The 27,836-nt window shown below is 37.3% G+C and overlaps 1 protein-coding gene across 1 annotated transcript in view; it reads left to right on the top strand.

Annotated features, from left to right (window-relative positions):
* The window catches only part of PDGFC (platelet derived growth factor C), a 132,799-nt gene that overhangs the window by 64,118 nt on the left and 40,845 nt on the right, over window positions 1-27,836 (top strand). The window contains exon 2 of the mRNA XM_075709301.1: window positions 14,779-14,974. Within this exon, the coding sequence (XP_075565416.1) occupies window positions 14,779-14,974 (196 nt within the window). The remainder of the gene's footprint in view (window positions 1-14,778; window positions 14,975-27,836) is intronic.

Genomic DNA, 27,836 nt, shown 5'->3' with positions numbered 1-27,836 from the left:
AAGAATTTTTTTCATCAGTTCTTCAATAAATGCCTGTATATGGATGCATGTGGTTTGTCTTTGCAGCAATGCAACTCATAATGCCTCCTGTTCTTTGTCCAAGAATGTTTAAATAGTTTAGGTGAAAGTTCTGTATGCAGGGATTTTTTTTTTTTCCACTTTGTAGATTCTGGTAATAATAAAAAAATCAGTTCTTTGTGTATCAGCATGTGTATGCTACTGCAGCATAGTCCATAAAGAGTTATTCTAGTTACTTTTAATAGAGACTGAAGTCCAATTCTCTCTAAAATAATATTTTGGTGGAAATGGGATTTGAAACCAGAGTAAAGTTAGTACCATATGAAGGAAAGTATATCTGTTAGCCAGTCTGTATTTACTAGCTTTGAAAGAGAAGTCCTATTTTAAAGTGAAATATGAGGTTTTTTTCATCCCTTGTGGTTCAGCCTTTCTTCTTTTAACAGCGACACCTCAACTTAAAGGGTTGGCTTGGTTTTTTTTTTTTTTTTGAAAACTTTTCTCACTGCAGAGGAACTATTGAACTTGCAGTGACATCAACTGTTTCAGTAATATTTAGTTCTATGTAAATAGGTAATACCATGAAATACCAATCCTCCTCCTCTTTCTGGTCTTCACCCTCTCATGCCCTAAGGCTTGCTGAAGACCTACAACTAAGTGAGGTGAACTTAAGACATCTCTGGATTTAAAAATTACTCTGAACCTTGCTTGAATTTTTTTTTTTTTGAGCATCCTGAGGAACGTGGCATGTAATGTCCACGTTTTAAAATAATCTGAGAGAATAATGTTGTTCGAAGCTAATGTCATCATTCTGTCACTACAAATACAAATTGTGTTAACTGAAATTGCAACCAGCGAGGGAAAAATCAATTACTTCCCTCAAATCTGGTCAGTGAGGAAGGAGTCCACAAACAGTAAAATCACCAGTCATCAAGACAGGTTTACCAAGGACTTTATTTAACTTGTCTGCTTTTGCAGAAGACCAAGAGTATTCACTGCACTTAGTTCCTGAAATATTTTAAAAATGTTAATAAGCTGTATTAAGAAAAAAACCCAACATAATAAAAACATGACTGCCCCCCCCCAACAAACAAACAACCAACCCCCAAACAAACCAAAAAAACCCAAACCCCCAAACCGAAACCCCAAATGTGTTCTCAGTTGATTTTCAGTCAGGAATCTTTGCTCTCTTGTTCAGCTTCAGAGTAGAGGCAGTCAACATTTGGCATCCAGTGCTTCATATTTCTTTACAGCAGTGAGGCTTTGATGTGCAGATAATACTTTACCTGTGGCATATTACAATCTTAACTTCAAGCCTTCAGTTTCAAACAGCTGCTATAGCACTTTGGACCTTCCTTCTTTTTTTTTTTTTTTTTTTTAAGACTGTGCAAGATTTTCATAAAATAGACTTCAGCTAAGGTGCCTAGAAATAAGAAGATAAGATTAACTTGGCTAGAAATTTCAATAAGCACTGAATTAACAAATTTCAGATTCATCTAAAACATTCTGTGTGTATAGAATTCTTTTTCATGCAATGCTATGGTGGACTACGTAATCAAAATTATGGACCATCAAAGTTTGTAGACACTGATATTACTGAAATTCTGTGGAGGGGAATGGATTAGATCTGAAAAAATATTTACTTTCTTCATCAGCCATCGTGTGCTTGAGATATGCACGTTTAGCTGTTGTAGACCGTTTATCACCAAGTGATTCAAATGCCTCATTAATTGTGGTGCTGGATTAGATTATGCATATATTAATTGTTTTGTTCATTCTAATTTACATGAGAGCATAAGCTTGAGGGTTTGATGTTCCTATCTTGTTTATTTTGCAGTTGAATTACCAGTTTCACCTACTAGTGTTGAAACTGTTGATAAATGCCTTCTGTTGGGAACACATTGGAATCTTTAGGCATAAAATTGTAAATGAAATGTGCATCAAGATGTGGTTATTTATAAAAGCTGTTCTTTTCTGTATAGTAATGTGCTGCTATGCCCTGGAAAAATGTAGTGCCTTAATGTAAGGCACAATTTTGATTCATTGGAATTGCTACAGTTTTATTCTATTTTAAAGTATATAATTCTCTTTTATAATTACAGCATGGGAATTAACACTCAAGTCATTCTATAGTGATTCCAAGTGTAACTAGGGAAAAATCTTTTTATTTTACTTGTTTTAGCAAATAAGAGTCCTGGGATTTAATTTCTTCCTTACCTTGAGACTCATGTGATGTGATGTGAACTTTCAATTCAACTTGTCCAAACTGCAGTTAACAAATGCAGTTCTCTGCCTGTGAAATTAATAGTTCCACTTTCCACCTCAAGGAGTTCAAACAAGGACATATACTCAGCCATACCAGGTATCCAGAACACCTTCTGAAAAGTGTGTGAAGAGACTGGAAGTGGTTTTCATCAAATATGCTGACCTAGCATACAGCTGACCCAGGATAAATTATCAGTGAAGCAGCTCTTATTTATTGGTGGACAGATGGGCTTCCAATATCCATATTGGGCAAGAGAGCACTACTAAGGTGTGTCACTATTTATTCTACCACTGAATACTAAACCAAAACCATGTTGTCCAAACTGAAGTCCGTCCCCTCGTGGCAGTCATCAAGCTGCGCTACTAAGACTAAGGGTCTGATTTCATTTTATACTGTTTGCTTGTTCTCCAGACATTCAGGGCAATTGTGCAAAATGCATCTTAACCATTGATTTCCCCCAACCCTCCCATATGCCTATATGTGTTTTCCAAAGAATTTGAAGAATGCTGAAGAACGTTATGATTTGGCAAGGGTTAAAGTTTAAAAAAAGGTAAAGTGACAGATCTGGCTGAATATTCATCTGTTAGTTAAACATGATCCTGAATAACACTGAGGATAAGACTGTTGTGGAAAGCAGCATACCTGGCATGCTGGATTTCAAACTGAACAGTAGCTTTTGATGCGATGCTGTGATTGAGCAAATTATGTTAAAGGAATACATCTCTGTACAGCATTGCCAAGACCCTTGGGAACACGACACTTCCCTTGGGCAGTTTTAAAAAGGTTGACAAATGGGAAACTTACCTGAAACTAGGGATATTGGAGTGACTTAAGAGTTTCAAATCTCACTTTTCAATTTACAGCTGTGGAGTTTTTTCGATGACCCCACGTAAGGCTTCTTGATCTTGGGTTAAACGTAACTCTGTAAGAAGACTTTGATATTAAAGGTAGGCAGAAAAAAAATCAGAAGATCTAGTGATAAGAGCTTGAGCTTCATGTGTGAAATAAGTAATAAATTATATCTGAATAAATAAAATTGTCAGTTCACATGTGAAATAAGGTGAACAATGGCATCACTGGGGAATGAAGCCTAAATCAGTATACCAATAGGTTTCTGATAAACCACAGCACTCTGTATAATCTTTTCAGTGGCAGAAGTTGTGACTGTGATGGTCCTTGGGGCCCTGCTGTTGGTCCTTCTCAAGGACACCTGCTATACTAGATTAGCAAAACAGACTTTTGGAAGCGGTTTTAGTTAAAATAGGCTACTGTATTGCATGTGCTATGGGACATAGATCTCTTACGGCTGCTTTAGTATGTCTTTATGGTCCATCTTTTGGAAAAATGGAAAGATCAGAGTAAATTAAGGATAAATTGTGTACAAATGTGAGAAGATTGTTCATCTGACTTCTGTGAAGTCCCTGGTGTGAATAAAGGCTGAAAGATCAGGTAGGCTTGTACCACTTGCAATTAACTGAAAATGGCATGTATTTTACTTGCCTAAAGTTAGAGGGAATGGCAAGAGTTCTCTCACTAAAGCTAGAAATTTTATCCTATCCTAAGAAAATTCCCATCAGTTATTCTAAATATTGACTTCTTGTCATTGTGGTCTGTAAAAGATATCCTTGGTGTTCATGTACATGTGAGTTCAATAACCAGCAGGATCAGAGATGCATATTAACAGGAGTTGTAAAAAGTATTATTCTTCCATATGGTGATTTTGTACTGTACAAAACCTTCTCATTTTCTCCTTGCAGACAGACAGAATATCTTTTGTAGCTGGACTTCTGCTTCCTTTCTAAACTGCTTCTAGACATGCCAATCCTCTTCTGGAAGAGTACTTTTCTAGAGTGTTGCACGATTTAATCTTCCATGCAAAGATACTAGAAATGAGCGGTTCAGGTTTGATTTTGTGCTGAGTTCTGTCTGCTTGAAGTTCTTCCAGTTCAATAACAGTTGCATTGCATTCATCTCTGCAGATCAGTATTGATATTGCATGATCACTTTCTGCCAAATCATCTTCTAGCAATCAAATTTTAATGAGATGAAGGCATTATATTCTTCCAAAAGCTTTGTTTTAGCAGGCTAACACCAGCTAAAATATTTTTTGCTTTAATGGATATTAAAGATGTAATGTTTTTTTTGTCTCTGAATTTGGAAGTATAGTGTAGTCCCGTTCAGAAAATGTATAAACAGATGCCAAATAATTTCTTTATAGTACTTTCTTTGTTTTTCTTGCCTTTTTAACATAAAGATATGCTGGAGGTACGTTTTCTGTACACGTAATGCAAGCCTGAGGCAGCTTTAAGCTGGCTTTTGGAGTTTCCAGTAGCAATGTTATTTCTATACCAAGAGTTTGGCATAAACTTTGTAGTTTGCTTAGGACCCTCTGCATTTCTGACAGTGAACTGAATGTCACATTGGGTTCATTTGTTATAGTTACTCTTGCTCTGTAGTTAAAACTAGCCCTACATGTGCTGCAGTCACACCTTCAATTGCAGTGTACAAAACCCTTAAATATTTGGTTTTCTTTTACGTCTCCTCTTACATAACTTCATCACTGTAATTTTCTGACTAAAAATGTTAACCAGACTTATATTTTCAGATAGCTAAACAGTAACACTTTTCAAAATTGTCTTGAACAACACTTTCTTTTCAGAACTTGAAATATGACTGATGATCTTCATAAATGTTTGAATCACTATCATTATAACACCTACTGTTTAAAGAATTAAAAAAAAAAACCAAACCCCACACAAAGAGCAAAAAAATGGAAAAAGCAAACCAAAGCATTTCAGGACTGGTATTTCTAAAGATTAGGGTAGTGGTTTTATCTTTTTTTCTTTTTTTCCTCCCCTCCCTTCTTGAAACATGATCAGGACAGAATAATATTTTTCATTCTGAATAATACCTAAAATGAGATGTAGCTGTTTAACACATACCGTATCCATAGAGTCTATTTATTCAGACTGAATTCCACATGGACCATGGATAATCTTTTTCCCAAATGTTTACTAGTGTCTGCTCCTAACAAGTGCTGCACAATATAAACTGAAGGAACTATAAAGAAAAAGGGCATAATAAAATTAAGCCTTGCTTTTCAACAAAGTCTGACTTAAGATCAAGAAGTGAAATTTTCAAATAGGTCAGATTTTAAAGAATTTTTCTGTAAAGGACATGAATCACATGCATTTAAAAGCATACAGGGAGCCGTAGCTAGTAGTAGAAAATGAGATACAAGTAGGTTTTAAGAGATGGTATTGAAAATAATGCCTTTAACAGAGATGAAAGGAGATCCAGGTTCATTTTATGGTTTTGTTGAAGTTATCTTCTTGCAGTTGTAACCACTCTGTGCTGTGCAGAGTCTGGAAAATTGGGGCAATACTGCTCTGTTTCTCTGTCCCTTCCTACCTTGGCTGGTATGTACAGTTGTTCAACATGGACTGACTGATACTGTGTGGGCATGTGTGTGGTCTCCAGTACTACAAAGCTAATTTTGGATGTAGCTTGTAAGTGCTGTTGTAATAAAATTGAAAACAAATTGGAAGTGCTGGGTTTGAGCATTTATATGTGATGGTTTTCACATTCACTTGAGTTTCTGTTGTTGCCATAGATACTATTTTTAGTTATAATTTCTGTTGATGTTTGTTTACCTTTAAGAATTTAGTTAAATTTTTTCAAAGCTTTGCTAAATCAGTTTCCTGGGGGGGGGGGGAATACATTTTTTGAGTAGCAGAAGAGTTGGAAAGATTACATATCTGAAAATATTCACTAACTTTTTTCCACCCAAACCTCCCAAACACACAAGATTTTAAAAATACATTTTTTTCATTATAAAGTAAATAAATAACTTAGTAGGTATAAATATCTCCAGATAGGCAACCCTTTTCCTGGTTTACTGTTTGTTCTTGCTTCCTGGTCTCTCTCAGCATTAAATCTTACAGCATGTCTTTTCTATTGACAACGTTTTTCATGTATAGTAAGTTGTACTTTTCCAAGGAGACTTGCAATTCCTCCTATCTCAGACTGTTTTAATCATGTGTTTGTTAAAACCTGGGTAAGTAGTGTTCAAAAGCCCATCCCTTTCTGAGCTTCATTATCATTCAGGACTACTAATTTTAGCTGTCCGTTATTAAATAAGACTGAACGTCCTGCTGTTCTGGTCTTCCACAAGATACACCTGGAAAATGGATCCATTGCAGTATACTGTTAGGCTTTGTTTCAACTTTGTCAGTTTTCAATGTCTATTCACATCATTTTGTATAGAGGGACTTGTGAGTGCAGAATATGTAAAACACTTCCCCCTTCTGCAGAGGAAGAGAAAACAGGATACAGAAAACCTCAAAAATATTACATGGTGGGTTGATGCTCTGGAATATAGCAGAAAAGAAAAATGTTGAGAAGTCTTATCGTAGGAAGATGAGGAAGTGGAAGAAGAGGTTTTGTTGTAGGAAGATGAGGAAGTCCTGATGACCTCATGCTGTTGATGGGTGAAGGTCAGGTATTTAGGTTGATTATACCTATTGTCTGCCCTTGATACTATTAGATCATAGAATCATAGAATCATAAAATCGTTTAGGTTGGAAAAGACCTTTAAGGTCATCCAGTCCAACCATTAACCTACACTACCAAGTCTACTCTAAGCCAATCAAGGGTAGACTAGACTAAACCGTGTCCCCAAGTGCCACATCTACCCGTTTTTTGAACACAAATTGATCATGGAGCTGTTTACTGTCTGCCAGTCCTTGAAAAGGCAGGCAGCGTGATTCATTCAGAATGGTGGGGTTTTTTTCCTTTTTTACCTTTTCCTCTTCCTTCTTTCTCTCCTCTCCACTCTTTCTCCCTCCAACCCTCCCCCCTTAGGAACTAAAAAACCAGTTTGAGTAGTTACGCATTTTGTTATGGCTTCTTCTTGTCATCAGTTCCAGATACTACTTGGGCATTTAGAGACTGTACTGTAAATGAATTGTAAATCATTTAAAGTGAAGAAAAATAGGGTTATAAACAGCTGTTCTTTTGCTGTGCATACAACAGGTATTTTTAGTTCTATCTCATTCATCCTGGCTGGTGAACTTTGAGTGATTCTTCTACTCTATCAAATACAGTAATGGCATATAGATGAGAGTCAAATGCCTAGCTATTATCCAAACCATATATGACTAATGAAAAATACAGAACAAGAATTATTTTCTCTTGAAGAGTATTTCTTCAGAAAATAAAATTAAAAAAAAAAAAAGTTTGTGCATTGGTGATAGCTTGATGTGCTTTCTTCTTGCTTACAAAGTACAGATGTGGAATCAGATTAGATTAGCTTCTCAGTGTTTTATTCTGCCTGTATTTGGCAAGGAGAGCCTTTTATATCTAGTCTGTAATCTTTTAAATATGTATGCTCTTACAGTAATCAATACTTTTGCATTTCAGTATAGCAGTGCACCTACAAATAATTCTGTTCTTACTGGAATTAACTATAATATAGCGCGTATAAAACTTCCACAGCACTTTCTTCTGGAAATATTGTATCCTTGCCTCTTCGTTTGCACCTCCAGCACAACTCATGATTCTGGATTAATTCATTAAATAGCTAAATAGTTTTGGGTTGGGGGAAGAGGCCAGAATTTTCTTTCTTTAAGTGATGCCTTATCTGACTGAGATGACTCGGGTCACTTAAGCAAGCAGTTTAATGGAAGAGGATGGAGATAGGGAGCAGTCCTTGACTAGACTCTGTATGTTATGTTATGGCTACTTACTGTATAATATTGTTATTAGGAAAAAACTGAGGAAAGAAAAAAATGTGAAAAAATATTATCAAAAGGATGAGCTTGACATTTGTTTTATCCATAAGAGAAAACAAGGGTATTGCTACAATAAATTTAACTGCTAATAGTCATATTGCAGAGCTTTTTGTTAATTTTTGAATAACTGGAATGTATATTTATTATATGAATATGCAACATACTAATAATCCTATTTTTTTCAGGATAATTATTGGCCCATGACTGAAAAATCAGATTGCGTTATTATCAGTCCATTATAAAATCATTATTTCAACAGCTTTGTGTATTTAATACAGATGGGATTCCTTTCATATTCAAGTCAGCAGGAGCTTTAATATTGATTCCAGTGCAGCCGAGGCTTCACCTGTGGACATTGGAATAAATGCTTATTGAAACACTCTAGAATAATTAGATCTCAGAGCATGTGATAACACCAGAAAGTTACCTCATCTAACATTTAGCAAAAGGAATTCTTTATCTTGGCTAAAATGTAGTATTTATCTAGTTTTAAAAGATATTGAGAAGTTCACGACCAAGACCGCCTTCCAAAAGAGTTTGGTCTGAAAACAGACCTCAACAGAGGTTACTTTTATTACAAGAAGATTTACCATGCACAAAAGCCCCTGTTTAATTGCCACCCTCTTCTTTGAGCAGAAGCCAGAGTACTAGGCAAAGGGCTGGCAGAATACTTGAAGGTTATAAAGTATAAACTTGTAAAGTAAAAGTATAAACTCATTTTTGTTTCTTGACGCAATTTGGAATCAAAGAAGGTTTGTTAGTGTATGATTAGTCATGATTATCTTCTGCAAGACGTTAAGTCATGCAGCTGTTTGGAAACTTTATTAAATCTGTTACTACAGTTCCATGCTCTGTTCTCCAGTGATGTCTCTTTGCCCCCCGCCCGCCTTTTTTTCCCTTTCTTTTTCTTCCTCTTGTCCTTCTCTGTTGGGCCAACTGCTAAAACTCAGGGTTCCTGAAGATTGATTAGAAAGCTTTTGCCTGCTCACTTCATCTGTGTGCAATCCTTCACATAATGTTCTTTACGTAGCTTCAGCAGAAAGACCTTTAGCCAGCAGTTAAATAGCGTATGATATGCAGTGCCTAAGGTAACAGTACAAGTTTGAACTTAAAATCTAACTGAAGAAAAAGGGAATGGGTTAAATTGTATTATTTAAAAAAAAAAAAGCAAATACAAACCTCTATACATTCATCTTGAATTGTGTGAACTGGAATATTTTTATGTGCCTTTTCAAGTGTGTGAGGTAAGTATGTGTCAGAGGAAGGAGTAATCTAAACAAGATGTAATATTTCTCCTACATGTTTCTAATTTGTTACTTTACATTCGTATAATACTTTATATGTTTGTATTTGTTACATTTGCTAATTTAGGTAGTAAGTACCTGTGTAAACTAGCAGATTTCTAGTTAGAAGTTGAATTTATCATGTCACGATAGTTGACAGATCATGTGTGTATATTATATGCACGTGTGGGTGTATTACAGGTATGTGCACTTCTCTATATATTTCTTACTAATACCTGAAGAATCATGTCAAGATTTCAAACGGGTAGCTGTATCAAAGCATAGAAGCTACTGAAGATGGAAAATCCACAGAAGGCTAGATGTGTCTCAGAGATTTAACCCAGAAAAGCCACAAACGATACCACTTAAGAAAGCTATCTTAGGAGATAGATACAGCAAGCCTGTATGAAATTTTCTTTGCTCACTACTTGAAAAGGTGATGATGAAAACAAACCCTGTGTGCTTCAAAAGCATTTTTTTTGTGGTACTTGAGGCATAATAGTTTGGAAGAACAGACTGCTGCTTAGGTAGGTTGGAAATTGGCTGGACTGCCAGGTTTGAAGGCTCAGCACCTAGTTGGTGGCAGGCAGTGAGTGGAGAATGGAGGAAGCTGGGCTTGTTTTAGTCTGGGGAAGAGAAGGCTACTGGGCAGTCTAATAGAAGGCCTCCAATTGCCTGAAGAGCAGCTGCAAGCGTGACCAAGTTAAACTCTTCCTGGTAGCTGCACAGAGTGCAAAACCAAAACAAACCCAGAAACACCCATGGCTAAAAATTGCAGCTTGTGAGGTTCAGATTGGACATTAGGGAAAATATCTTACCTAGGGAGATTGTTCCAGTGCTGTACTGGTTATTCCAAGGCCTCGTGGAGTTTCCATCCATGGGGGTTTTTGAGTGTTAGCTAGAAAATGGCAACCATCAAACGGGTGACCTGCTGTGGTGTGAGTAGGAATTAGCAACCCAAGCAGGAGCTGGGGCTGGAGGTCTCCAGAGGTCCCTTCAAAGCAGCATTTGTATCATTCTGAGCAGCTTTGCCCTGATATCCACTTTACATACGAACGATATAAAACAGAGCTATTTGTCTTCAATTTTCTGCCAGTAACAGACCATTTTCCAGCTTTTCCTTTGTACCCAGCCAAAGAGTTAAATTTCATTTTGACTGTTACATTCACATAATAGCTAAGAAGTGCCTGCAGGCAACTGAACCAGAGGCAGAGGACAGAAAGAGGTCCCCTTGTATGCCTTGAGTTACTACTTTTGAAAATAGGCTTACTGCTTTTTCAAAGTCTGGTGGAAGAGGAAGAAATGGCATGTTAGGTTACATTTCAAAGAATTTCTTCTACAAAGTCTCGGTTTCTGTACATGTGTGGAGTGTTGTAAAAATTATATGGGAATGTTGTCAGGAAATCCTTTTGATTACTTTAATTAAAAAAACCTGCTTCCCACTGAAGTTCTGTGGTAATGAACAAGTAGTTACTGTCATCTTTTGTTTCTGAGTTTTAGGGCAGAGGACTCTCACATACTGCAACTTCACTGTATATCTGGAAAACCTCTAATATTAATTGGTAAATATTTAGAGTTGTCACTTCTTATGCTTGGATTTGTTTGGGCTTTTTTTTTTTTTTTTTTTTTAAAGCAGTGATAGCCACAAGTGAGCTAATGCTGTTTCTGAAGGCCTAAAAGTTGATTTTCATAGTTAAGAGCTATTGAATGAAATACACCAAATGATATATTAACAGTGTGTGATCAGCAGTACTCTCATTTTGTCCTGTTGTGACATTAGTGTAGGTTTAGCAAAAAGTTTTAAAAATCAGTTTTACCAATACTGTGTGATCTCTTAAGCCTTTACGTAAATCTGTGCTGAGGCCATTAGTGCACCCATGCTGCTCCTCTCTTCTGCAGCTCCCCATCTGTCTCCTGAACTGTATGTGATTTGTCCGAGTTTTACCCATGACCCTTGCTAAAATGTAGTAATTACAATGTACTAAGAAAGAGGTATTTGCTATATTTAAAAAGTGTCAGTGCTGATCTTTGTGAAATGTGTTGTGCCCATGGGGGAAGAGACCTACTTTGAAGTAGGCAGGAATGAGCTTGTCTAGTCGGTGGGTTTAATTTCAGTTTACAGTGGCATCTGCTGATCCGTTTGGTGATACCATGTTTTTTTTCATCTGTGTTACCACATCGGTGGAAGGGTTAGGCACTGCCGTGCTTTCAGAATGCCTGGAATCTTGTAATTTTCCGGGGCAGACTTTCTACACTGATAGATATATAAATCTGGTGATAGCATCTTGTACCACATCAAAGACGACTGCGGTGACTCATTCTTCAACTTCAGTCTCTGTTAAATGTGTGCTGTCCTTTCCTAATAAGTGTAACCGTGTCATATCGCTGGGTCAGCTTAGGGATTTTTTCCATCTAGTGTGCCCCATTTCCAGGACTTTCTCCTGCAGGTGATCTCAGTTGCCCATCTTCTGATGAAGCTTTTTACCGAAGATGCAAATAACGCTGTTTTGGTCCTTGTCTGTCTCCATTTCCCTTGCATGGTGGTGTTGCCCCCTGGCTGAGATGGTGCCTGGCCTACCCTAGTCCTTGCCTAAACTGATTCTTCAGGGTTGTTCAATACTGTCTGTACAGTAATAATCCTTTTTTTTCTTCTTTTTTTTGGCGGGGGAGGGTGGGGAGGATGGTTGTTAATAGAAAGGCAGACAGATCACGGCAGCAATATATATAGCTTTGGAGTTATACAGCCGACTATTGTAAATCTGACTGAACTTGTTACTGCCTTTTAGGTGTAACTTGGACTGATTTATTCCTAAAATAAAGACAGAAATTGCAAAGTCATTCCACAAAGAATAGAGACCATAGTCTCATCTTAGCCATGTTCGGGTAGCTGTGCTCTTCACACAACTTCCTCAAAAGAAATGTTCAGAGCGTGCATGAACTCAGTAGGAAAGGGCTAGTTTTTTGTGGTATAATGGTACAGTTTATGCAGAATGGGTAAAAAGGAATATTGAGGCTTATCTGAAGATGAATAACAAGCTTCATTCTCCAGTGACAGCAATTACTTGCCTTTGTAGTCATACAAAATAATTCTTTTGTAAGAGAAGAAATTCCACTGTGTGAGAGCAAATATTTGAGATGGAGCAAGTGTTTTCTGTGGGAATTTGATATGTTCATGGAACACTGTTGTGTGCTAAAGTAAACAGATATTTTTCCTTTACAAATGGAGGAGGCGAAGATACCGGAGAACCTGCAACTTCTGTTCACTAAATTGCCGTATGCCTTTTCTTTCCTTTGCCCCTTTTTATTGACTTCTCATTTGATATGCCTGGACTTTTTACAGTCCTTACTTGCTCTTGTTATCATTGTCCTGATGATACAAAAGAAAACACTTTCTTAATGTGTTGTGAAATATAACATGATTTGTAATCCTGTGTGTGCTTTTAGAGACAAAACGAACCACTGACTATAGTGTCATCAGACACCCCACATCGACATGTTTGTCTGAAGTGGTGGTCCTTTGCATACTTTGGAAAGAGCACTCTGGTGTACTAATCTCTGGGAAAGTAATTTTTATTATTGTTGGCTCCCATGTTTAGCATTCAGCTCTCAGCTGACATACTATACATTATAGAAAAATGCTTGTGACTCAGCTAACAAAAGCCCAATGAAGTGTCTAAATTAGGAATATGTTTCTTGTGCCTTTTTTGGTGGTTTTTTTACTTATTACTGCATGCTGTCCTGTCTTATTTGTACACAAGACAGTCAGTCCTCTACAAGGCAAGACCACACTCCATCAGTTTTATGTAAGCAGCAATTCCACTTGAAAGAAAATTTACCATTTTCATACCACAAGTAGAAGGCACCAGTCCATCAGAATAGAAGGCAAAAGTCTGTCAGACTTTAAATTACATTTAAGTATAGATTAATTCTTTTAAAATAGCAATCCTGTTTCTATGGCCTTCTTTTCTTGCAGCACATTCATTTAGCTGTCAGCCTTTACATGTAGCTATAATAAGGTACAATTGCAGTATATGTTTTCATTGTAGACTGAATCATACGTCTTATATAACTTCAAATGAATGTTCATCATAATGCTGGTTATAAGACAATCAGAAAAATAAGATAAAGTATCTAACTGCAAGAGACAATGAATAGCTGAAAACAATTGATATAGCATTGATAACTCTCCAGTACAAAACTACAAGTTTATTTTGTTACTAAAGTTGTTGAGAGGTAACTTTGAGACTTCCTATGATTTACTGACTGAAATGTCAAACCTGACTGTATACAGGTTTTTAGAAAAGCCAGAGACAGTAAAAGTCATGTGCTATAGCATAAGGAGGGTTTTTTTCACTTGATGGAATTAAATTTTATAGTTTAGAGACCTCATTATTGCATGTCATAATGCTAAAATATATCCAGATTAGGTCAGTGCCTGTTTTTTGCAGCTGAATACCCCATATGAACTGATTCCAGCTGCTGAATGTGAATTCCTGTGAATATTGGGCACTTGAGAAAGGTTTCTTGAGATACTGTGAAGAGAGTTGTTGGGGCTCTGAAAGGCACAGCTGCTGCTCACTGAGGGAGTCCTTCCCTTTTCATAACTCCTCACAGTTATGAATTCATAACCCAAAAAGGTCTTTTCAGTAGTTTCAGTACTACTGTGTGCTTTAAAAATCAAATGCAGTTAGCTTGTTTCTTTTGAATTCATTTGCTGCTGCATTGTAAAACATCAATTTAATTTTACATGCGTTTAGTCTATCAATGCTGTGAAGAGTTTTCAGGAATGCCCTCAACTGAGGCTTGTCAGTGAATGCCTAATTTCTTAGACTTGGTGACTTTCCCAAGTTTCCCAAGCATGTCCCAGTTTCATTCCTGTATCGGGATAACTTTGTTCTGATACAGCCCTCTGGAAGAAAGCAGCCATCAAAATCCTTATCACTTGACTCAATAAATGTAGGACAGTCTCCTTTAACAAGAAACAAATTTAAACCATCCCTTCTGCGGCAGGTGTGAGCAGACCTCTCCCTGTATCCTCATGTGATCTCTGTGCGCTCTCCAGTAATAAAGAACTGAAACCAGCAGTAGGCTGTATGATGTAGTCCCTTGGGATGCTGGGCTTCTGTGAGGGGTACAGTCTTGCATTCAAGTGTTTGCAGTCACATTTCTTTTATCTGCACTTGAACTTCTGTTCTGCTTCCTGAACAGCAGTTGAGGCTTGGGTTTGAATAACTTTTTGCCAGCAAAGTAATACTTACCGCTTTTGGGTGGTTGTTACTACACAGATTTTCCAAGCAGATATTCCTTGCAAGATGAAGAAAAGCAAACAAAACAAAAGCGTCTGTATCTGTGCATGCTATACAAAGACTTTGGGAAAAGGAGAAACGAGTATTGATGCATCTGTTTTCTCTCTTTTCTATAGGTGTGCAGGATCCTCAGCATGAGAAGATAATTACTGTGACTACTAATGGAAGTATTCACAGCCCCAAGTTTCCACACACATACCCACGCAATACTGTACTAGTGTGGAGATTAGTAGCAGTAGATGAAAATGTATGGATACAGCTTACTTTTGATGAAAGATTTGGGCTGGAGGACCCAGAAGGTGACATCTGCAAGTAAGTTACTTTAACTTAGAAAAAGTGGAAGGGAAGCGTGGGGGATGGAACAAAATTGTTGCTCGAGTTTTGCAAAAATGTGTCACCTGCATATCAATCTATTTATAAAATGTATCTTTGAAAGTATTAGTTTGTGATTTTCTTTTGTGGTGCTAGAGAAGGATTTCATGCTTGAATGCTTTGGGGTCCCCCCACTTTCCTCCTGCATTCATTGTCTGGGCCGCAGATACATTATGATACAAAAATGTGGAATATTTAACCTGTCTTTCAAATAAAAGTTTTGACACCTGGGAAAATGTTCTTGACAGAATGTTAGAGGAATTAGTATCTAATTTTTACAGATAAAATTTGGGTAAGCAAGTTGTCTGAAGTGGAACTCAGGTCAAGACACCAAGTGCAACATCCCTGTTCAAAAAAAAAAAAACAACCCACCCTACTGCACAGTATTTTAACGGCTTTTAATGGTCAAGTTCTCAGTTTTCTATGACAAACAACACTTACAGTATTGCATTAATTGACATTCCTCAATCGTATTGGTTTTTCCCAACTTCAGTAAGTGTTCTGCCTGCTCAATCACTGGCACAGGTTTCTGTAGGACCTGTGGAATCTGTATTTCCTTCCTATGATTCACAGCTGAAGGCTTCGTAGCTTGGGAGAGAAACAACAGTGACGTAACAGGCATCAGGATGGATGTAGTTCTGAACCAAGCCATCTGATCGTGTTTTGGAGATTTTTGTGAGGCAGTAGGGACTGACACTATATATGCTTCCTGTGGGTGGGTGAAAGGGGAGAGTTCCTAAACTCTTGTATCCTGTATCTGTCTGCCATCATAGCAACACATCATAAAAAACCCTGATGTGTGAATAGTGGTATGTTGTCTGAACTCTTTTCAGTAAATTAAGTAACAGATAAAATATGTCATTTGAATGGCCTATCCTCCTTTGATGTGTTCCTGGAGAGGTACTTCACACAAGATTTTTCTTTCAAAGTAGTTTTTTCTTTTGTTTTGTTTTCCTGTTTGGGGTTTTATTTTTTAGTACCTTGTATACACATTTCATTTGATTCTTGCTTTCAGTTATTCTAATTAACTAATATTTGGCTGGGTTTATGTCTTGAATCAACTTTTGATAACAAATCTGAATTTCTTAGAGGTTGCTTTTGCACTTCTCCTTACTTTGGGAGCTGAGGTTCATAACAGATGGACAGATATCTTTCTTTCATAATTCTGAAGGGAGTAATTGTCAAGTCCATGTCAAATGTAATTAAAATACTAAGTACTACAAACATATGTTTGCTCAGATGAGTGCACTCCCTTTGCACAATAATTATTTTCTTTAAATTAAAACTTAGCTTGCTTTTTCTTTTCTTTGCATATGGCAGAGTGAAGTGGCAAGTGAAAGAAAATCCAGGTAGGGTGAATCATTCGTCCACTTGCAAAGAAAAAAGTAAGATAAGTTAAAATATTTTTAATACTATAACTAGAATAGTATTTTAATGGGAGTACATTTATTTTAAGTAAACAATGTGCTGAATAGAAAAGTACTGGCCAAATTAAGAAACAGTAATAAGTCACTCATAATCTTTACTTGGTCATAATCTTATCGTGCTTGTATTTGTGCAGGGATACCAGGAAGTTGTACAAATGCAATTCCTGAATGTGCACTTCTGAGACCACATTGGGCTTTTTGGCTTGGAACATGTGACCTTCTGAAAAAGAGTTATATTGTTGTTTTTAACCAAAAGAAAAAACATAGCTAGGGTTCCTATGAAATTTAAATTCAGTAACACGCTCAATAAAGGAAGAGAAAGTGTAGCTTGTTTGATGTGAAGGGAGTATAAATAATTGACAAGTTGAGGAAATAACTAAAACACAGAGTAAAATGTTGTAAAACAATTCTACACAGGCCAAGTAAGTTACCAGTTATCATCAAAGTAGCATCTCTTTGTAAGTAATGTCCCGCTTATCTCCTATAGTTCCTAATAAAATAAAATAAAAAAAAAAAAAATCTTTTTTCCAGTACCTTCTGTAGAAAAACTAAGGGTTTTTACTGACTGCATCCCATACTATTTATTAGTCCACTGTGGTTCTGCCATCTTGAAACTCACAAATCAGTATTGTTGCTGTAGAGTACTCAACAGTTTCTCCAAAGGCAAGCTTATATGACAAAGGACAGAATAAAATATGACGTGAAATTTAATGTATTATAACTCTATACCTGATCATTTAGTTCTGACATATGACTGAAACTAGGGAAAATCTGCAACCTGGTAACATTAGACTTTCCATGCAACAGTGTACAGTTTGTACCAGGATATCTTTCTCCCCCTTCTACAGTGTGTGAGAGGGCCTCATGAGTTACCTGCAGTGGTCATTGTCACAGTTTTCAGTTCCTCTACCTGCTCCTTAAGCTGCACATTGTGTGCAATGCCAGAGCTTTCTCCATCATTGCTGTAGGCTGTAACGCCCTGTAGTGTCAGCTCACTGGGCTGATGAGAGAATATGCTGGAGTATATTAGTTTGAGATAATTAGCAGCTTTTAAATCTCACAGTAATTCAAGTATTGCTCACACATAGGAAAAAAAATACCACCCCCACCCCCCCAATCCAGCTATATAAGGCTTTTTTGCTTAACATAGTTCTATAGCAGGAAAATAATGGTAGTGGTGAATAAGAAATGTCCTAGATGTATCCTGAAGCTATGGCAAGTTTTTGCCTGTATCTGGCTGACCTGACCTCCACACTTGCATTTCTCCAGAGTCAGTTCTGACATTTCAAGCTATTCTGTGAGGTCTTTTAATCTAGAATGAATACCACATTTTACAGGTACATTGAAGGTACCAGTCTAGTCTCCACTTTAAATACTTTCCTGAATCTGAATCAGAGTGATTCTGCATGGCTATTTTTCCACTCTGTTTTTACGTGCAATTCATTTTACAGTATTTAATAGGGTAGAGCATTTGCATTACAGCAAATTCTATGTTTATGACCAGCCATCCTGACCCAGACTCACCTGGAACAGCATTAACATGTGTAGTCCTAATTGTTGTGCTAATTCTCACCTGTCTTAAGCATGATTGCTGTGTTCTGTATGTTTTGGAAACAAAGTTTAAATTATAGGGTTTTTAGAATAAACTTCTGATATTTTGCCTGTATTTCTCCAGGTGATTTTTGTCCTGGTTTTACAATTGTGATGTGCTTAAAATTTCTGCAGTTCATCTCTGCATTGCTTAAAATACAGCTAATGATTTTTTTACAATAGTTCTACTTCATCTGCACTGTATCCCTTCTACGGGCAAAATGTTGAGAAGCCCACTGTGTCCTTTCCAAGGTGAACACAAACTTGAATTCACGTAGAAACTAGATCCATGCATGTATCTCAGAAGAGATTTAGGTTATTTGGTTGATAATATGGATATATATTTCCCTGTGGTATTGCAGGAATTTCAGCCTTGTACACTTTGTTTGATTTCCATTGTGACTTGCAAAAGAAAAAGGTTACGAACAAAAAAAATCCCCCAGCAAACCAGAGAAAAAAGAAGGATGGAATCTCCTGGCTGTTTCATGCAGTACTGTTCAGATGATAGAACTGGCAGTGAATTTTCCTTACATAAGGGAATTTCTAACTAACAGAGGCATAGTGGGTTTACATTCATATGTCCACCCTTTCTGATGAAGAAAAGAAGCATCTTTTCTTCTGCTGATATGATAGCTGATATGACAGCTGATGACATATGACAGGTCATTATTTTCATGATGCTAGCCCCTCAACGCTGTTTTAATCTTGAGGCCATTAAACTTCTGTGCCTGACAGCTCCTATCATCAGGGAGGTGCCATAACTCTCCTTGACCAGGAGGGACTGATTTTTGCTCATTTGTTGCTTGTTGTCCAAAATTGTTGCTTTCTGTCTCTGAGAACATGCAGTGATAAAAGCTTTGGGATAAACTCCTCTGTGACAAGAAGACACAGATTTAGCTTTCTTCCAGGAAGAACATGGATGCTACAGTCACCTTTAACAGGCAGTCTGATGTTGTGAGTAGGTTGTACACTAGAGCATTACAACACAAGGCTACAAGAGGAAAAGGAAAAAAAAAAAAAAATTCTTAGGTTAGTAATGTGTGCCAAACTCACTCTCTCCCTCCCTCTGCACAGAATGGCTCTAGTTGTTCATCTTAGTGGTGGTTGCAGCTGTTCTTTCTAATCATCAGATGATTACAGTCTGTTTGACTTTTATTATATATAATAAAACACAAAAATGTATCACAAATCGAAGTGTAATTACTGTAGATAAGATGATAAGGATAAAATACACGAGTAAAAGAATGTGGAACCAACCGATAGTTGAATAATAGGTGCCATTTGACCATCATCTTCATTTTAGGATAGCTATACTAATCTCCAACCCTCTTCAGTCCTCTAATAACGTAAAGTATGAACTATAGTCTGGTTTGTGTGGGGTTTGGGTTTTTTTTTTTGGCGGGCGGGGGAGCCTTTAGCAGCTGCATATGTGAATCTGTTTGTATAGTTATATAAGTAAAGCATTTACCTATAATGTTTTGAAAGAATTCCCAAGTCTTGTCTAGTTAGTATATGCAATATGTAGAACTTTTGCATGAAGAAAATTGGTTAAGCTGAAGGCAGCTGCCATGGGGTAAAATCTATGTCAGTAGTACTGTGACTGTTTTTAACTCTTCACATCAAATTAAATACTTAACTCTTAACACCGGGAATGTTCTTCATCTGAGGGTTCTTAGGATGATGCTTTAAGATACAGAACCTACCTCCCTTTTCCTTAATGTTTCTGTAGCTGCTTGCCTTCACTTCAGATCTATTGTGACTGAGCTGTGCCCAAGATATTCCCTTCCATTCAGAACATCAAGGTTCTGTGGTAGAAACCGTAATCCAACCAGCTTCAACAGTCAGTGTTCCTAATGAATGTATTATTAGGAAATCATTGACAAGGGTTAAAAAATTAGAAGATTTGGCTCAGTCTGACAAGACTGAAACAAGTGTATTAAGAAGAAACATACAGACAGTCTTTAGTCAGTGGCTATGAAGAAGGAAAATATTTGCTTAGCTGTCTTTTTTTTGACATAATTTGTGTTAAATCCATACTATGCAGTGATAAGTTATGGTAAACGCAATAAAAAGGCTAAACATTTTGTTATGTAATTTTCTAGAGACCTTTCTGTGTAATAGAAGACACAATGAGCACCTTACACCATGTGCAGCTTCCTTTCTTGCAATTACTACAATCCATACATCTAGCAGGTGGAGTAAAATATGGATGCATAACTGCAACTCCTAAGTGCTTTAGTAAAAAAACAGGACAGATATTTTGCTTTTGTTTGGCCCCTTGTCCTGGAAGCATCTTATGGCATCAACAGAGTGCATGCATGAAAGAAGAATTTCAGCATCTTTTTCTTCTAGAAAGATGACCTTCCACCCTCCTAACCCCCACCTGGGGGAAAAAAAAAAAAAAAAATTGTTTGTTTTGCCTTGAGTGCATTGTAGAGGCAATATTGATGGACATGTGAAGAACATACTAACATCAAGCATAGATTCAGAAAAAAATACAACCCTTCACATAACATAAGTATAAATTCTTGGGCTTTTGAGGGCAGTGAGTTCTTTATCAAGGTCTAGTTCCCAAGAAAATTGTTTTCTGGACAACTGATGGGCTGTCCTTACTGTCAGACAGTCTTAAATGCTTCTGGTGGACTGTGATTACAGAGGATGAAGTTATCTCCCGGGTGAGTACAAAGTTCAAGTTGGCTTTGAATAACTGGACAAAGACCTTTAAATGAACTCTGTGTTTAAAGAGGAACTGGTGCAGACAATGTTCATGGCGACTTATGTCGCTAAGCAGCTGGGCTGCTGGGATTTGTGCTGCTTCCCCCCCTCCCCGATTCTGAAGATGTAGGGGTTGCTGCTGCCACCTCTATTTGAAAATTCAGAATACAGTGAGGAGTCCCCCAAAATTTCTAAGGCTTTGAATTGGGTAAAAAAAAAACAGTCAGCACTAAAAACCACAGACTCTGAGAACGGAGATGAACGTTATAGTGAAGACCAGTCCTTAAAGCTCTTCCTACATCTGTTGCCTTAGAATTTCAGTGTGTTCAATTTTAGCCACCTGTTTTTTATGAGATGCTACACGTATAAGTGGGCTGGGCTCTGGTTAGGTGGCTCTACATATCAGTGATACTTAAATGTCTCTTTCATCATTGGCTGTAACTTCTTCAGCAAAAGTGAAGTCATACTAAAGTTAAAATTTATTACAGCTCTGTTCTGCAAGTCAGATCCATTTGGATAAGAGTGATTCCATTAATATATGGAATTATATAAAGCATATGAACTCTCATTCCTCAAACACAATTTCTTTTTACGTTTTTTTTTCCCCCACACGCTCACACGTAAATTACTTGTTAATAATTTTTTATTCAAAGTCTGAAAGGGGGTCATATAATTTAAAAGGCTGGGATGAGTTCTAGCATTCAAGTGCTTTAGATTAATTGAAATACTGATAGGAAAGATTATTATGAAATAGCTAATTTAAGCTGAAGTCTTTGGTAGCAACTTTGATGTTTTACCAGTGGCAGGAAGGTGACATTTTTGGAGCAATGTGTAGAAAACGCCATAAAACTTGCGTTAAGGCAGCTGGTGGAGTAATTTCTCTTGGTGTTTGTGGGGCTGGTTTTTTTGTTTTGATTTTTAGTTGCTCAATCCATTTGCAAGACAACTGAGTAGTGATACCAGTTCAAGAGAAGTTTAAATGCTGAATGGATTTAAATGGAGGATGGGAGTGGGCAATCAAAGTTTTTAAGAAGTTAGATGAGTTTAGGACCAGAGTCCTCTGGTTATCTAAAAATTGTTCTTTTACATATGAAGAAAAAAGGTTAATACTACGAAGGCTATTTCTTTCATGTGAGTTCAGTTGTAACAATATCATTTCAATTTAATGAATGCTGAAGAGTCCAATAGATTCATGCATCCTACTTTCCTAGGTTTTGAAGAAAAAACGTGTGCTTTTTCACATCAAAAGAAGTAACTGAGTCTATTTCTTTTTTACTCTGATTTCGTTGAACAAAATTGTGGTTCCTTGTATTTTTTTATTTTCTTAAGAAAGACTTTTCTTTTTGATTTTCGATGATTCCAGGAAAAAAAAAAAAAGACTCTTTGATTACCAGATGATTCAGACACTGACTTATCTTTCAGCTGGTCCCATTCTGCTGGTTTAGCTACTGTCCATAGTTCACACTGTGGCAGAGGTTTGTACTGTATACACAAGTACATGCATTCCTTTGGGTTCTTTACTGCTTATTAAAAGTTGCTTAATACTATTCTCATGATAACAGATTTGTAAATGTGACAAAGCAGATATTGCAGGCAGTAAAAGAAGATAAAAGAAAACCAAAACGCAGTACAGTTATAACTGAGACTACTCTGTAACACACATTTCTTAAGCTTCAAAAAGGGGAAACTCAGTTCTGCAGAAAGGGTTTATAGCTGCAAAATTGTACTCTCTAAGCAAATCAGAGTGCAACATGAGAAAGGGAAAGAGAAGGAGATGCTTCTCTGAGCGGAACAGGAGGACAGCATAGCCTCCGTGATGTGATCAGGAGGACATCGCTATTGTTGCATTCTTACCCACCCACTTTTCCCTCCTTTACAGTAAATCTGGCATTCATTTTTAGTATCCACTGTTGCTAGAGGACACTATAATGGATATTATTTTGCAAGTAATTTAAAATCTATTTTCACAGCCCAGGTGAGTGTTAGAAGAATGATTGCTGATGAGTGGGCGGTTGACATAATCCCTTACTCCTTTTTCACACCAGATACTACACTTGTTGACTTAAACATTTTAGGCTCCTTAAAATTCCTTCCTGGTCCTCTCAATCTCAAGCAAGCTGTTTGAATAAAGTAAACTATGTCCACAGTATCAAAATATTTTGGTAAACGGTCCTAATCCTAATTTATTGCTTCTAAAATTGTTTCATGTTACTGTAGTTGGGGCCGTGTTTCTAATGGTGTAGACTGAAGTTATTTTCTTTGAAAGTGAATGTGGCACTGCTGGGTCTTGCTCCTGTCTAGGGTACTCTGGGAACAGTTAATGGTGGAGTTCCCCGGCTCCCGCCCCACCATTTATTAAAAGATAGAAGTAAACGTGTATTGTAAGTGGGCACAAAACCACGCTGTGAGCCATCGCCACCTGAGCTCAGGGATGTAGACAGACCCTGCAGGCACCTGCGGTTTCTGGTGTGGCTCTCTTAAGTCCCGATGTCAAAAGAAATGCAGCTGCAAAGGCAGGCCCAGCAGCATAATCTACAGTTACACTGTGTAGTGTCTATATATTCCAGTTTATACATAGCGTGACCTCCCTCCCTGATGTTTTCTGGTTGCTGAAAGTCTAAGTACAGTTAAGCCCATAGGCTCACCATCAGGTTTATAAGCAGCTTTCTCCTGTTTAATCAGCAGCAATTCCAGGCATACCAACTGTCCTATTCCTAGACAGACAGTTGCGTTTCTTCACCTGTTACCCATCTTTTCTTTTTTCTCTTCCTCCCCTTGTCCTCTTCCTTTCCTCTCTCGCTCTCACTGGATGCTGTGGTCACTTCTTTGTGTGTGCCATCAGCACTTTGTTAAAGTATGTTGCTCACATGAAATTGTAGTTAGATAGCATTACCAGCAACTACTGTCAGACAAATCAGTAACTGTCCTGTCTTGCACTTGATGCTGCTCCGTTAGGATAAAGCAGAGGTGAAATGTAATGCAGTTTACATGAATCTGTTCTCATCTGATCAGCAGGATATCTGAGAAGATGCATGTGCATAAGAAATTGCAAAAGGGAAGATTGCTTATTATAAAAAAGGTTAGATGGTCATGTGGGAGTGTCCTGGGGGTTTTATAAGGTAAAATAAATAGATCATTTCCTTTCCTGACAGTAACATGAGAACAGGGAGACCAGTAAACTAGCAGCAATTGTTAAGAAGTACTGTTTCAGACTACCCTTTGATTCATATTCTGTGGCTGGATTAAAAATAGATCTGCATGATTTTATAACCATTAGCTTATAACTAGGTAAACTGAAGTGAGAAGAAACTCCTTACACTCTTTAGGTGAAAACTGATCTCCTGCTAGGGTTGGGAACACATATTTTCTGCCTCATGCAGTGTTATGCGACTGCTCAGTTACATTATAGGGATTTTTCACTTTCTGTCAAGTAGCAATTACTAGCCTGTCCTGAAGCAGGATATTGGACTTTGTAACAAATGGTCTGTCCTGGATTGGTAAATCCTGTGTGCTAGTGCAGCAGCCAAGAGACCATATGTTATTGTATTGCTGAAATAAGTGTTTTCATTTAAATAAACCTAGATAGAGCCCCAGCCTCCACTGAGGTAGGCACGAAGGAGGGAAGAGGGCAAACCTGACCAGGCATGTAACGCTGCTGTATCATCAGAGGGTGCTTGAGGGGAAGCGGTGCTGCCTGCATTGCCCTGGGTGAATCTTCACATGCTAAAAATGCCCTTTAGGAATTTTTTTGTTGTTCTTTTCTAAAACATGCTTTTGAATATTGTTAGGGAATTGGTTAGCCAGTAGTTTTCACGTCGTCGACTGGAGCCATAGCTACATTCTAGCATATAATGATTATGCATAAAGAAAAAATTACCATTTGGGATACTAGAATAAATATTTTAAATGCTGCTTGAAAAACAATGGTAAAAACATTATTATGGATTCGCAGAAGCTGAAACAGATACACTGACCACTGTGAACAGTGTGAATAGGAGTAGAAATTTTATAGTAAATTAGAAAGAATGCTTTACAACCGTGGCTGTTGATGTAAAAACTGAGCTCCCCTAATGTTTTTGGTTTTGTACAAAATACTGATCTGTATAGTAGGAACCTGTAATTTATTATGATCGCTGTAATTCCCAAGATAAAATATACCAGAGAAGTACTGGGGAAAAAGTTAGTAAGGCCTTATCATCCTTCAAAACCTGGAGAGTTTAGGAAGATGTAGGATACAAACTGAGCTGGTACGCTGCCTGGGGGCAATGGGCTGCCTCTTTATGAAAGCAACTGTGCGTTGGGGAGTATAGTGTCCAGTGCAGTAGGACCCTGAATTCTGATGGCCATTTCCATGCGGTGGTGTACCATAAGTACATAATAAAAATAAATTGTACAGGTATTCCTTTTGAGGGCGGGGGATGAAGAATAGGAGTACTAGTGGGCAGCACAATAAGAATACTCTGTCTTATTACCATTTTTGTTACATCCATTATTATTTCAATTCATAACTTGCGCAGGATACTAAAGAAATCTGTGGTCCACACATGAAGTCAGTAGCAGAAAGCAGACAGATTGGAGGTGAAGCTCTACAAGAAATTGTTTCAAGTAGATGTGAACCATTTTCTAGTCCTTGAAACATAACCTTTCCAAGTGACTTCTTAGTTTTGCGGAAAATCTTTTTTACTCCCTGTATTTTATATGGCTACAGGAGAATCTGTAGTCAAATAGGAAAAAGGTAAGCGTAGCATAGTAACCCTGAGCAATAGAAACTCATGGAGGCTTACTCTCCATGGAACAACTTCTTTTGGATTTTAAGATGAAGGCCAAGGTAAGTAAATGGATTGGGGCATCGTTTGCAAGCTGTCACATGTGTTAGTATGTTTTTTTCCAAGCTTTCTTATTTTCCCCAATTCTTCTTTGTCTTTGATATATAGTAATAGTACTGTTGATATGAAATTTCATGTACTTTTTTTTGTTTTGTATCTCTGTTCTACTCATAACGTGCCATTTTTAGACCAAAATTAATCCTTGCTTAAAGAGACCTAAACACGTTTCTTATCCTGACTGTCACTGGGAATACCTGCCATTCACCTGCTGTTCTTTGATACAAAGAAGTATTAGGCAGCTTCTAAGAAATTTGGCAATTGGCCTTTTAAAAGGAGGAGTTTGGGAAACCATCTTCTTTCCTTCTTACCTCCACTTTTGCTCTGCAGGATTATAGTGTCTCTTTCTGTAAGATTCTTATTCAAGTGCTTGAACTAATGTATCAATAGAAGTTATACCAGTACAAGTTAGTTTGTAGCACAGGCTATTTAGTACTGAATTCTGTGGCTGCTCTATTCCTGAAAATACTTATTTACATGCTTTATCCATATCAGTAGTTTAATGTATGCTTAAATAATTACAGCATTGCTGTCTGAATATAGAATTGTTTTGTTCTAGAGCCTGAAGTACACTTAATGTATCTAGTTTACAATTTCTTATTCTTGCCAAAAAGTTAACACCCCTTCCTCCCCACAAGGCAGAAGTTACCTTTAGAGACTATGGGATACTCATGTGCAGATGGAGATCCTTAAGAACTTACCAGTGCACCTAGATACCAGTCATGATGATTTATTTCCTAGAGGTGTTTGTGTGCCAATTTACTAGTCATCAGGGAAAACATGTTTTCGGCAATACTCAATTATCAGTTGGCACTGAAATAAGCTTTTGATACCACGTAGGGTTTTGGGGAGGAGGGGGAAGAGATGCTCTTTGGAGTTGGTTTTGCATTAAGTGCTTTGACTCTAGTTCACCAGGTGTCATGCAACAGTTAATTTCTCTAAATCAAACAACCAGAGCATCCTTTTCTTTTAATGAAAAGTGTTCAGATGTTTGAAGAGTAGAATTTGGGGGTTTGAACCCTGTCTTGTTTTTTCCCTTTCACTTGCAGTGTTGTGAATCTATATTTATGATCAAGGTGGCTGACAGTGAGTGAATGAAGGGGAAGAAAATTGAAATCTAAGGATTAAACCTTTTTTTAATGTATCCTAAATAACAAGGTAGAAATACAGAGAGAGTTGTGCGGTTGTGTTAGAAGCCTCAGGCTGTTACTAATCAGTATGAGGAAAGATTAAATAGAGAGAACCATGGCAACCATCTAACATTTGTGAATGAATCTGTGTTTCCATAAGGCAGTTCTTAATGTACAGTACTGCATATTCTAAAATAGATGTATTCAAAGTAGGCTGGCGCAGAAACTGCAATCCATATTTGGTGAATGGCAGTTAGAAATGTTCTCTGTTTATACCTTGAGTATCTTTATTTCATGGAAAATGTAGACATGGCAGGATACTTGGGGGTTTTATGCTCATTTGCAGTATTGGCTGGAAGTGATGTCTATTGCTGGAAGTGATGTTTGTGTATAATTAAACATCATTTTCTGAGTACAAAAACCTGACCTCATCAGTTATTTATTTGGATTGTATCTGGGTATGCTGTTTCTTTCCAGTGACTGTTAAAACACAGTTATGTGTAGGATCAGCAGATACAGGTACTACTATGGAAATTTATTTCATGTCAAATCATTGCGATTCCATCATCTTTTCTCCTTTTTTTACATTAAAACATCAAGCATGACAGACATTGTAAAATATAACTCTCTTTTTTTTTTTTTTTTTCCAATTGTTGGATAATCTGTAATGATATCCAAAGGAGTTTCCCCTTATAGTGGAAGGCACTGCCAAGTCCTCCTAAAGAGGATGAATGCTAGAGGTGAATTGGCCATGCTGTGAGCCTCAGGAACTGAAGTCAAATGACTCTGGGTAGCTTTTTTCAGAACTTCCTTTGGGTAAGACAAAATCCAGAGACAATATTTCAAATATTTAAAATTTTATATCAGGTAGTCTTCTAAAAACAGTTTTCTTCCAGCATTCTGTCTTTACTGTCACTCAAAGTAGCCCCAGTTAAATGTTTCTGATAATGTTGACCAGAATCACTTTTATTGAACTCTTACCCTGCATGGAGTATTTGCTGGTGCTGCCAGAGGGTCACCATTTCAGCCAAGGTGCCTTTTCCCTTCCCTTCCTCCA

Source organism: Pelecanus crispus, chromosome 4 (assembly GCF_030463565.1).
Source record: "Pelecanus crispus isolate bPelCri1 chromosome 4, bPelCri1.pri, whole genome shotgun sequence".
Taxonomy (NCBI): domain Eukaryota; kingdom Metazoa; phylum Chordata; class Aves; order Pelecaniformes; family Pelecanidae; genus Pelecanus; species Pelecanus crispus.
The sequence above is the reverse complement of the archived record's forward strand: the minus strand, read 5'-3'. Positions and strand labels throughout refer to the sequence as shown.